This window comes from Myxocyprinus asiaticus, chromosome 17 (genome assembly GCF_019703515.2).
Source record: "Myxocyprinus asiaticus isolate MX2 ecotype Aquarium Trade chromosome 17, UBuf_Myxa_2, whole genome shotgun sequence".
Taxonomy (NCBI): domain Eukaryota; kingdom Metazoa; phylum Chordata; class Actinopteri; order Cypriniformes; family Catostomidae; genus Myxocyprinus; species Myxocyprinus asiaticus.
The window spans coordinates 25,344,996-25,357,744 of NC_059360.1; the positions used below are offsets into that span (position 1 = coordinate 25,344,996).

General features: G+C 38.9%; 1 protein-coding gene across 1 annotated transcript in view; it reads left to right on the plus strand.

Annotated features, from left to right (window-relative positions):
- ush2a (Usher syndrome 2A (autosomal recessive, mild)) overlaps positions 1 to 12,749 on the plus strand; it is a 344,744-nt gene that overhangs the window by 263,530 nt on the left and 68,465 nt on the right. The window contains exons 50-52 of the mRNA XM_051723371.1: positions 4,342 to 4,565; positions 5,822 to 6,083; positions 12,004 to 12,201. Coding sequence (XP_051579331.1) covers positions 4,342 to 4,565; positions 5,822 to 6,083; positions 12,004 to 12,201 — 684 coding nt within the window. The remainder of the gene's footprint in view (positions 1 to 4,341; positions 4,566 to 5,821; positions 6,084 to 12,003; positions 12,202 to 12,749) is intronic.

Genomic DNA, 12,749 nt, shown 5'->3' on the forward strand with positions numbered 1-12,749 from the left:
ATCTCGCTGCTGAATACTCCACCACTATACTACACAATTACTGGTGAGTGAAATCTAAACATTTACCAGCCAGTTGCCAGTATACATTTTAGTTGCGTAGCACAAAATTTGTTTGCTAATGCGAGCGATTTCCTCTCATTGTCGTAGAGGGTTGCGCATAGAGTAAAAGATCGATCTTGAGATTTAAGAATCGATAACGAGATCATTCAAACAAAGATCGCAATTCATCGGGAAATCTATATTTTTACCCACCCCTAATAGTGACTCTGCTTTTAAGCTTCAGCCCATGCAACTCATTCATCATTTTTCAAAACTTCGATAAGTTTCGGTGGGGGTCAACTCGAAATATGAGTCATTATTCAGTGAAAATCTTGATGTTGAAAAACTTACCAAATGAGCCCCACTGAGAGCGAGAACCACCTTATAGCGACCACGAGGAAGGTAACCCATGTGACTACCCACCCTGGCAACCAGGCCAATTGGTTGCTTTGGAAGCCTGGCTGGAGTCACTCAGCGTTCCCTGGATTCAAACTCGCGATTTCAGGTGTGGTAGTCAGCGTCTTTGCTTGCTGAGCTACCCAGGCCCCCAACATAAACCAAGATTAATAAATGCTGTAAAAATGTATTAGTTATTGTTACTTCATGTTATCTAATGCATGAACTAATGTTAACGTGTTCAGATATTTGTCATGTATTACAATCTCCTATTATTGCAGTTAGGTTTTGGATTAGGGTTTGGGTGAGTTCCCCAAAAGAAACCTTGACCAAAGCAATGATTTTCAAAAATATGATTTGCTCTGTTTTTAGTCCTTTGCATTTACATTTTTATGTTCAAACTTGCATCTGTCCCTTTTGTTGCTCCTTTTAGATTCCCCAAAGCGCAGTGAAAACATTATTGCTACCTTCTATCACATGCAACAGCAGCCAATGGATGAAACGCACATTACCATAGATGTATGCAAGGGAGGAAAGTCAATTTAATGTGCTGTCCTTTCACCTCTCCCTCAGGAACACCTGGAATAAATAAATGAATAAAACAGCCAGGGAGCAATGTTTTTTTTAAAAACCAGTCATGTGATATCTTTGTCAGGTTTCCCTTGTTCTGTGGCTCCAGTGGTTGTAAAGTCTTTTCGCTCTCTGATCATGACTTTGAAAATGTGTCTGGCTGTGTGCGCTAATGTATTCAGCGATTTTTGTTTCTGAAAAAGTGCTTTCGTTTGTTCTTAGTTTCAGTTTTACTACCCAAAGGCTCGCATAAGCCACGGCACACATTTTTATCAGTTGCTCATTGCATGCTAAATATTTACTTATCATTAAGTGAATGAACCTTAATTCACACAGCCTAAGCACCTTATGCTTGCCCGCATTCTCTCACACTCTAATGAATGTATGCAAATCCATCATAAATCTGTAGATTAGATAAATCATTTTGCATCAATCAGCCAGCTTGAATAAACAAAGTGCAAACTAAAAGGGTGCTTGTGTTTCTAGACCGAGCCTACAACAGATTTAGATTTAGGCTATGGCTTTTCCCCTGTTCTTTTTCATAGCGTGACAAAGGTGGCAAGAAAGTGAGAATGCATGGTTTTAGCTGACAGGGCCAAGGTCAGTTGTCGAGAACAGATAGAGGGACATCCCCAGCCAAAGGGTCACCATGTCAAAGTTCACTCCTCTTTAAATAAAATATCATGAAAAATGCAGCTGCACAAGGATGGGATGGGGCGGGATGGCAGAGCTATTTTGGAAAAATTGTTGAGCTGTTTATTTGCAAGTCATTGGAGCTGAAGTAATGCACCCTGGGAATTGCCACCAAATACAGCACAGCAACATCTGCTGTCCCTAAGTAAGTTAGAGCATGTCAGACATCTTTATGTTACTGTTGAGCCATGATGGATGCAGCCCCTGAAAAATGTTGCATAAAAATCTGCTGTGCCGTTTTGGCCGTTAAGTGAAATTACTATTTAAATTAATGGCGCTGTCACAGTTTATCTGTGCAAAGAATGAACGCTGATTAGGGTATTAAACAATTAGCAATTTATCATACTGGGGGTTGATGGTAATTATAGTAGTGATGGTTTACCCAAGGAAATAAACCAGGAGTCACTTCCTGTTAGAGGAATATTAAACCTCTTTTTGGAAAAGATTTCAGCTTTTTCTCCGTAATGCCAATCATTCATAATTCAAACACAGAATTAAAAAAAACTGTTGAAACTGTTTCACCTGCTTGATTAGTCACTTTGGATAAAAGTGTCTGCTAAATGATTAAATGTAAAAGAAAATCTTTAATCACTAATTCCAATATGTGGTATATGCCAAAGAAATGGCAAATAATTTTATGATTTACATACTGTATAAATGTAAATAATACGGAGTAATACATAAGACTGTGACATGCTATACTCCATGTCTTAAAGTGAAATACTTTAGTTGTTATTTTAAATTTAGTTTTGAGATATGTGGGTTGTTGACAGTTGTGGCAAGACATTTGCTGCTGCTTGACATGCTATACTCTTGCAGCATTTTGCTAATTCTTTGGGGTTATTCCATGTCAAATCAGCCAATTTTCAGAAACTTTTATTTTGTTAATGCTTTTCTGAAGAAAAATAAACATAAATGATGATGAAAACCAAAATACTAAATGATTCTGTTGATCAATATTATATAATGAATTGTAGGGGATGTCAAAATGACCATTTTCACCTATGATTTGGAGCAAAACTACTGGTCATAAAAATAAGCTTAGAAAGGTCGCTGCATCATTATTTTATTTTACACAGAGATAGGTAGGTGTATTGCTTAAATATGTTGACTTCAGCACCCCTTTTTGCATCATATTCCACTGACGTGAGCCCACAAATGTGAAGAAAATAAAACAAACTTTTTTTTCTTTTTTTTTCTTTTTTTATTGAAGTGCATATAACTCCTGAAGTATTAAAGATATCTTAAATTTCAGAACAAATATTAGTTGTGTATATTCATATTTAAGGCCCTATATAGTTAAATCACAGAGAAATAGGGCTCTCAATGTTTCTCCATCATAAATTGTTACATTTGACACATTTTTAATAGTTGAAAACCAAATGTGGGTAACATGGTTTGAAGGTAGTTTTTCTTGTCCAACAAAACAAAGGTCTGAAAAACAAAATTCTGTTGAAACTAGAAATGTACCTTTCTTTATTCACATAAAAACAATCATGTAAAAATCTCGATTTTTGAGAGTCCAAAAAGACATTGTTTATTTTTAAGAATAACTTGATCCATCCTTTCCCTAATACATTAAATACATATTAACATGAAATCTTGAAAAAGAAAAGGGAACCAATTTCATGGTTTACATATAAATGTAAATGAAACATAAGGGGTCCTTGTGATATGTAAGGGACTCATCAATGTAAATGCATAAGGCATGTTTCACCCCCCTCAAACGTAGCTGTGTGTGCAGGGACGGTGAGTGTATGTTGAGTCAGGCCTCTGAGAACGTGGTGATGCTTTTAGAGGTAATAGGAGAGGATGTAGATGTGGGTGCTGAGTGCTGATAGCTGATGGGAGGAGACAGTGGCCACGTCGCCAGGTAAAGCTGATTGCTCATGCAGCACGGCCGGCTGCATCTTTTACATGTCAGCTCCACGTGCATCTCTCCAATGTTCAATGCTCAGTGAGCTGTGTTGCAAATATGACAAAGGGACCTTTCTCTTATGGACAGATATTCCTGTTCAGTTTCTAAGAGAATGATCATTTTTGTTCATAATGCACTTATATTGATTTATCGGGTTATTGTCAGGAAATGTGCTGATGTTCATATCCATTAAAATTAGTAGTAGTTTTCGGATAAAATTGAAAAAACATGGAAAAATGCATTTGTCATACTGCAGGACCATTTAAAATGAACTAGTTGAGGCAAAAAGGTTATTAAACACAGTGATAGAAATGGTGACAAGTTACAGGACCTAAGATACAGTATACACTATTCCTTATACATTTCTATAAAATTTTACATAATCTTGATTTTGATTAAATAATCCATGAACACAATACCATCTCAATATACCATTTAAGTGGGAATTTAAGTTTGATTATGCCAACCATGCTGGATCAACACAGGTCCAATCTCGCTTTTCTTAGTAGCAACAATTCATAATATAGCTAAATGCACAGATAGATGTAAAAGTGACTGTTTCCAGAAGCAGCTAGTGCCATGCAAGAAATCTAATCAGATTATCATATCCTGCACAAGATATTTTTTTTTCTGTTGATCAGGTAAACCAAACAGATAGTAAATATTTGTAACACCTTGTGTTTCAGATACTAACATCTGTGCTTAAATGTATGTTTCATGTGTAGGTTTCAGCTGCTGTGGAGAGCACTACATCAACACGTTCACTTCCTGGTGCTGTGCAGGTCCCAGCGGGGAGCCTAAAGTCCACGTGATGGAGAACAGGACGGCGTCACTGAAGTGCTGCTGGTCAGAATTGATTCAGCTGGAGGAGGAGTGTTGTAATGGAGTGGGCTTCAATCCCCTCACATCTGTGTGTGCTGACAGAGCCCCGGCCAGCATCCTCATTCCGGTAATTAACACTTTCACTCAGAGTGACGTATTCACTGTATGTTAGTTCAGCAATAGGTCTTGAAGATGGAGTCTTAGTGGAGCCTTTGGCCTCAAGCTGTTCTGTAGTATCATGCCTGTTTCTCAAAGTCAGAATAAGATGATTCTTTGCCAAAATTTGAAACAAAAAAATATATATTTAAATATATATTGCAGTTTCAGCAATGTCCTGCTGTGACATGCTATAATCAATCTAAAACTATTTTAAACAAAATTCCATAATCATTATACGTACATAGTTTTTATGACCTAACTTTTATTGAGAGACTACATGGAATATTTGTACTTTCCAAAAATTCATTTGTGACACATCAGGGTCATTCAAAATTAACAAGTGTGAATCAAATTGTAATTAAAACTGATGAAAAAAAAAAACCTGGTGATAATGGTATTGGTTTTGCTTGATGCTGCACCCAGTATAAAGCCAAGATGCCTGCCATATCAGTCAGCCCTACATAAACAAAAAAATTACTGAGCGCATCTTTAAAGGTTTAAAAAATGTTCTATGTTTAATTATTTTCTCGTTTACAAGCTTAATATATACAGTATATATTCAACTATACAACTGTACTGTAAGTAAAGTATTTGCAGTTTGAATAAATCTGGAATCTGTTAGCAAACAAAGATTATTTTTGCAATTCCATTTGGTGATGCTAGTGGCAAAAAAATGACGCACTTCATCTTTAAAAGAAACAGTCACAGATATACACTTTCCTTTTACATAAATATAAATTTTAACCTAAAATCTTGATTCTGAAGTTCATGGACATGTTATATGTGAACTAACCATAATCCATGGATTGGAATTTGCTCTTATGCACTTTTGTTTTTACACATTTTATGGATCAAGGGTGTTTAATTTAAGTAGTTGAGTTAAAAACAAAAGCTGCCATGGTGTAAAGTGGAGGTTGGAAATATGAGGCACAGAGCAGTGATGTATCTGCTCTTCTCCTCAGGAAGCACAGACTCACAGTCACACTTCATTAATCAGATTTGTTCGCTGTAACGCAAGCTCATCGCGCACCCAGCTTGAGCTTGTGAGCAAAATAAAGAAACCAAGACAAGAAAGCTGGGATGGTGGTCATTAACTTGTAATTATGTCATTAAGGGGCATCCGTGCTATTTATTGAGACAGAGGACTCCATACATACCACTGACTGCCGTCTGATGACGGTTGTCACTAATGAGAGCCTGTTTGTGCATGTTTGTTTCATTTAGGAGAAATGCCGCCCCAGTACGGTGTGTCCTGTGTCTGCGGCCGTGGGAGCGTATTGTGGGTTGTGTGATTTTAGCCCGGCGCAGTCTGTCTGTACATGGGTACCAGGCGAGACGGTCTCCAAACACGTTTCGTCTTCCTCTGCCACTGCCAAAGATGGCTACACCCAAACAACAGCACCCTCTGCAGCCGCCCATAGCCAGCTCTGCCCATCCTCAGAGGAGCTGGTCTACAGCGGAGAGGCCAACAGATACAGTTTCACAGGTACACTAGTCAACGGCTTGTATTATGTCAGAAAGAATAGTGTTTTACTTCTGCACACTTATTGTATGTGCATTGGCCCCAAAAAGTATTTGGATACCTAAGCCACACTTAAAATGTATGAATATCATTGCATTAGATAACAAAATTTCGAATTAAGTGTCATTTATTTTACAGAAAGATAGCACAAGCTCACTTTAAAAGCAAAACAATTTTAAAAAGAAGTTTCTTAGGTTTAAAATGATATATATAAAAAAGAAAAATAGATATACTGTTTAAAATAAAAACCAAAAGTATTTGGAAGCTTTATGGTTGTCAATAATTAATGTGATGAACTACACTTGTGGTTATTCTGCTAAGACATCTGTTTGATCTTGAGAGGAACTGACTTTACACCATAGTATGTTAGCGAAGTGGAGTGGAAGCGGAGCGGCATGATTTTGCCTGGAACAAGGAGTGGTTTTTTGGAAAATTGGAGCCAAAAGAGGAACCACCAACTGGGGCATGATGTGCAGATATGGCAGCGACATACACCTTTAAAGTAGAAGCAGCTTTGTTGTCATCCAATAGATGTTTCAAGAAGCTCAAGACCTTTGGCACAGTACAGTGGACAGGATCAATTCCCTGATCCCCATACCATGAAGAGAATATTCTCCAACGAGCAGCATAAAACCGTCACATTGAAGTAGCTCTGGCATTATCAATGGTATGGACTACTGCCGGCTCACAATCTGCTAGTACTGGATTGGGCCCAGTGGCCAAACCCAAAGCTGAAGCAAACCGGATCTGGGTTCCAAACACACCCGTTCATCTGATCCTTCCTGGTGGGAAACTGCCACGGTTCACCCTCTAGCAGACTCAGAAGTAGAGGTAACAATGGCCTGGCCGGCCATCGAGGTGCCACTAGAAGTACCCTTTTCTGATGCAAACAGAGCCACCTCTGCCTCGCCAAACCGCTGCCAGATCAACTGCACAACATCTGGGTGAAGCCTCCATTCCCCCCTTTGCAGCAGATCCCTGGATAGAGCATTCACCACCTGATTATTCGATCCTGGGAGATGAACTGCTCTCAGTGACGCCAGTCGGTACTGAGACCATATGAGGATCCTGAGAGTTAGCAGTAAAGACTCGAGAGACCTGGTGCCGCCCTGATGATTCAGATGAAAAACCGTCAATGTATTGTCAGATCGGACAAGCACATGTCAGTCTACAAGGACTGATAAGAAATTTTGTAGTGCTAGATACACTGCCTTCAGTTCGAGAATGTTGATATGCTCCAATGCCTCTGTTGGCATCCAACGACCACCAATTCCCACTATGATTCCATGTTGCCCCCGATCCCTTTAGCATCAGTAGTGCGCTTGGACAGCGTTCATTGCCTCGTTATGCTTCATTGGGTGATACCACCAAGGCTGCCACCGGCTGTTCAATCTCTGGAGCCCGCCCCACCACTATGGAATTGGCCTCAGCCATTGAAGCTAGGGTACAGGCCGTCTTCAATCTCCTTCTAGGAACATTGTAACCTGTAAGAGCATTCAAAAACTCTGACACGAAGTCCTTACACGGTGGCATGGTAAACACGTTTTTATCTGAGGATTGTCTGAAACACACATTGGTCTGAATAGGTGTTTTGTCCAGGCCTAAACGTGCCACCGCCATCTGTAGTACTGACAAAGTGTCATCCGAAGAGGATGGGCCCATCCCCGAAGAATGAACAGAACCCCCGCTCGAGCATTTCTGATGAGAGATTAGCGACAGTCTTAGACAGCAAATGTTCAGAATTTTCACAGGTTTCTTTTTCGCTGGCGGACCGCCAGCCGCTGCGATGTATGCCACTTTTGAGCATGCTGTGGGACTGAATCATGTTGTGTGAGGCTAACAGTTGAACAAGGATCCAGCTCAGCGAGATTGTCCTCTCTGACATCGGCAGCATACTACAGTGCAAACACGGATCCGTCAAAGCCTCTCTTAAATGCTGAATTCCTAAACACGATGGGCAGCAATCATGTCCATCATCGGGGAGAAGCGGATTCAGACACAGTTAACAACTTGGTGGAAAGCCGATGACAAGGGAGCCGTGAGCCATGATTCAGCCAAATAATACACACCCTCGGTTAGGACCGTAGGGAATCAAAACAGCCGATAATAAGCTTGCCCGGGGAATTGAGCTGTCAAATATAATCTTCGATAGAACCGAATGTAGTTGAATCATGACAAAAAACACCCAGAACAACACATGAACGAATCAACTGGCTGTCGGATAGCACAGCGTGGCACCGCGATAAAGCTCTGTACGATAGTAATTATGTAACAGAAGATAAATAAAAAAAAATAATTGTAGGCTTTCGGGAAACCGTTACCTAAGTGCGGTCAGACACCAGCCACCGGAGAGTACCGTGAAGCACAGGGTATCGCCAAGACTAACAATCAATATAAAATAATATACACTCACATATGTTGAAAGATGAAAAATCCATCCAGATAATGGTGTAGAGCGCGCTGTCACAGCCTGAGAGGGCGAATCCTCGCTACTCAGTTAAGCTGCACTGGACAGCGTGGAGAAGACAATGACCTATCATATAGCGAGAAAGTGAAAGAGGCTGGGCACCGAGCTGCTGCAGTTTATATCCTTGCAGTTCGGTCTGCGTCACGACGTGACTTTGTTGTTATATTTTCTCTACTTATCTGGCTGGTGCTGCAATTATCCACTAGTACTTAGCACTGCCTCTGGCGGTCAGGAGGAATGAAACAGAACTAATGTTAACAAATACAACTTTTGAAAAAATGTATTACTGTATGTTGAAATTAACATTAAATAAGTTTAATAAATGCTTAAAAAGTATTGTTCATTGTTATTTCATGTTAACTAATGTGAACAAATGGCACCTTATTGTAAAGTGTTACCGAAATAACTTTATAGTGGAGCTGTAGTCAGGTTCAATTTTGCCATGGAGCAAACATGGAACAGGGTTTTTCATATCAGTGAGCGGGGAGGGAGCAGGGAGCGGTAAATGGACAACCCGGAGTGGAGCTGGAGTGGAGTGATTATAGAATGCTTTGAGCGTGGAGGGGAAATTGTTACCACACACTCTGCTTCACACATCCACTAAAAGTTACTCTGAGACCAGCTGATTAAATATAAATGTAAAACTGACAAAAAGTTAGTTCTGAAAAAAGCTCTAGCATCATTTGTTTGCAGATGCTACTTTGTTTAATATTTTGTTCTTTGTTACATTGTTTTCATTCTAATGTAATAACATGTATACATTTTTAAGTGAAATGTGGCTTAAGAGTCCAAATAATTTTTGGGGCCACTGTAGTTATTGTAATAAAATAAACATTACAAAAAAATTCAGTAAAACTGGAATTACAAATGTATGTGCATATGTGTATGTGTATGTCCCTTAATTATATGAATTTATGTGAAATATGTGAAACTTGTGCTTTTATGTAAAGACATCAAACTGAATGGCTCTGTTTACACCAAAAAGGAAAGTGTCAGTCATTTCAGAAATGTTCCCCACACTGTAAACATCTGCACATTTCATGTTTTTACAAGAGCAGATGCTTTAGTGTGTATTAATTGTCACGAGTCATAATTCTCACCCCCCATTTCGAACTTATCATTAAAACTTTAAGATTGGCGTTTAGAGTAGCCCCTTGACTCGCACCCTTATTTATCTTTTTAAGAGGATCGCTGACTCGCACCCTTATTTATCTATTTAAGAGGATCGCTGGCCTGTCGTATGGCTCAACCTCATCTGAGGTGTTATTTATTTGGTTAGTAACGTCTGTTTAATCAAGACTAATGCAGAAGTAGAGGGGGCTGGCTGGTGATTCTAGTCAGCACTGTGCCACCATCTGTGTAGGAGCGTATAAACCTGTCGTGGCCCTGTACTCCTCCAGATGTTTCTCACGCCCCCATACCCGAACCCTGGAGAAAGATGACACCGAGTGATCTCGGGCAAATGCTGCACAAACACTAGCTTGCCAGCCACACAAACAGTTTGTGTTGCAAACACCCTTTTATTTATATCTCTTTTTTTTATTATTTTAAAGGAATTTTAAGCTTTCAATAAAAGTTAAACTCCAAATGCTGTCTATTTAAGCAGAACATAATAATAAAAAAAAAGAAGCTAAAAATCATGTCTATAGTAATGCACTTACAATGGAAGGCAAAGGGTTTTAAAGGAGAAATGTGCAGCTTTTAGTTTTGTTAAATTTTATTTTAATTCTCTAGCTCCAAAATGTGCTGTTTGTTCTGCAAAATTGTCTAAATCACCCTTTTAGCGGTGGGACTACTGTTCAAGGCGAATGAACTTCTAGTTATGTGTTTACGGAGTAATTCCTGTGGGTGGAGTTTTCTCCAAGGAAACAGTTCCTTTCTGGTATCCATATGTAAATCATGTCAAAGTTACAGTGTTTACTGACTGTAAAATTTAATTTGATATAACTTTGCACAAAAAAGTTAAGTGATTTTATCACTCAAACATTAAGTGAACTTGTGTAATGTTTAAAATAATAGTTCACCCAATATTGAAAGTTCTGTCATCATTTAATTACCCTCATACAGTTCCAACCTCATATTTATTACTTTCTTCTGTGGAACACAAAAAGAAGTTTGGCAGAATGTTAGGCTGAGTCACCATTCACTTACATTGCATTTTCTTTTTTTTTTCCGTTCTATGAAAGTAAATGGTGACTAACATTCTGCTAACATTCTACCCGAAAGTGTAGCCACAAGACTAAAGGGATAGTTCACCCTAAAATGAAAATTTTGTCATAATATAGTGTGTAATTTGTCAGATATTTCAGTGCAGTGCCTAACCTATTAGACTTGCATTGTAAGTACATTACTGTTAATGTGATATTTGCTTGTTTTTACAAAATGAGAGACAAAATTATTGTCTTTGGTAATCAACAGAATGCCATTGATGTTGTTCCTTGCATTGATCCCCAGAACATTCTTTTAAATAATTCAATACCATATATTACTTCATTATGTTTGCTGTTTTGTAAATTAATGAATTACTTCTGACTCTTCTCATTAATTAAATCCCTGGCTTAAAAAAAAATAATCTAAATTCACTTTTTACTTCTGAATTTTACAAATTTGTATGTAGTTTTATGAAATTAAATTTTATGTATGTTGAATTTTTGTAAATAAATAGGTTAGCTCAGTAGTTATTGTGATTTGTTAATTTGTTGTAGGACTCTGGCTTGTCCTCTGTTCTAGTGCAAGGGTATTTTTCATCCTGTCACTCGTAGAAGTGCCTTCACTAGTCTGACAAAACCCATCTGGGAGATTTACACCCATGACTCCCCACACACACATTTACAACAAACCGCTGTTTTTCTGATAAAGTAGCGCATTAAAATAAAGACACAGGGTCCCTGGCTACTCTTTAAAGTTAAACCTAGTTTTAGTGTGAAGACTGGGATACTTTTGAGACTCACCTGTGGTACCATAAAAAATATGGTTTCAGGGGAACACAGAGGAATGGGTGTGTTCTGTGTGACTGTGTTGCTCTTTTCTAAAGCCTAGTGCCTATGGAGGCAGCATTTTAAGGCATTATTGGTGCCTTAAAAAGAGAAAACCCCATTTACCCAATATTTGTATGTGCTATGAATTTCTATGTATTTTTATTTTTATTATCAATGCATTAGCTTAGCAAAATGCTAGCATCACACTACTGAAATCCATTGTGAGTCAAGTGTCATGCACAGCGCTATTTGTCTGACGCAAAGAGTTTTTGCCTAATGTACAGTGCTCCAAAGTCACTTATGAGGTGCCATGACAGTTAAGATGCTGCTTTGGAAGGTAGCTGCCTATGTAGGCAGCAAGGCTGCTCACTAGGTTTTGGAGCATGTGTGTGTTCTCTAGTGTATAATTTCTTTATCTATCATGTGTTCTTTATTTTAGACAATGAAGTGGACCCTTACACCAGTTATGAGTACAGAATTGGTGCCTGGAACAGCTTTGGCCGTGGCTTTAGTCCCTCTTCCCGGATCACTACTAAAGAAGACGTGCCCTGGGGCGTAGCTCCTCCACACTGGAGCCATGTTGGCCTTCGCGATGACATTATCCAACTTGAATGGTCAGCCCCAAACAAGCCCAATGGTAACTGTCTCCAAGAGGTGACAATGGTCTTTTATCATGACATTCTCAGAGATTGCACAAATTCTGCTACAAATAATCATCATCTGTCACTTTGAATTGTTGGTTGTAAATTGTCCGTGATGCTCCATTTTTATCTGACAGTGTTTATGTTTAGGTCTATAACGACCAGGTGTGCGTCTCCCAAAAGCATTGTTAGCCAACTGTTGTCACATGTTCCATACATAGTTCAATGATTTGGTGTTTCCTGAAACCATAGTTCCAAAGAACATTCTCAAACAGCATCGCAAAACTGTGTGGTTGGAACTACAGCTTTTTACCTGTGGTTAGAATCATAGTTCCTTGTTAGTTTGCTGTGTGGACATCATTTCACTTCGCTGGGGCTTCTGTATCTTTTATTTCATATATATGTCTTTCATTCTTTTAAGACTTTGACCTCGTTTACATGCATTTAAGAAAACGTCATGGTTACCTGTGTAACCTCCGTTCCCTGATGGAGGGAGCGAGATGTTGTGTCGATGTAGTGACAATAGGGGTCATTCTTGGGAGCC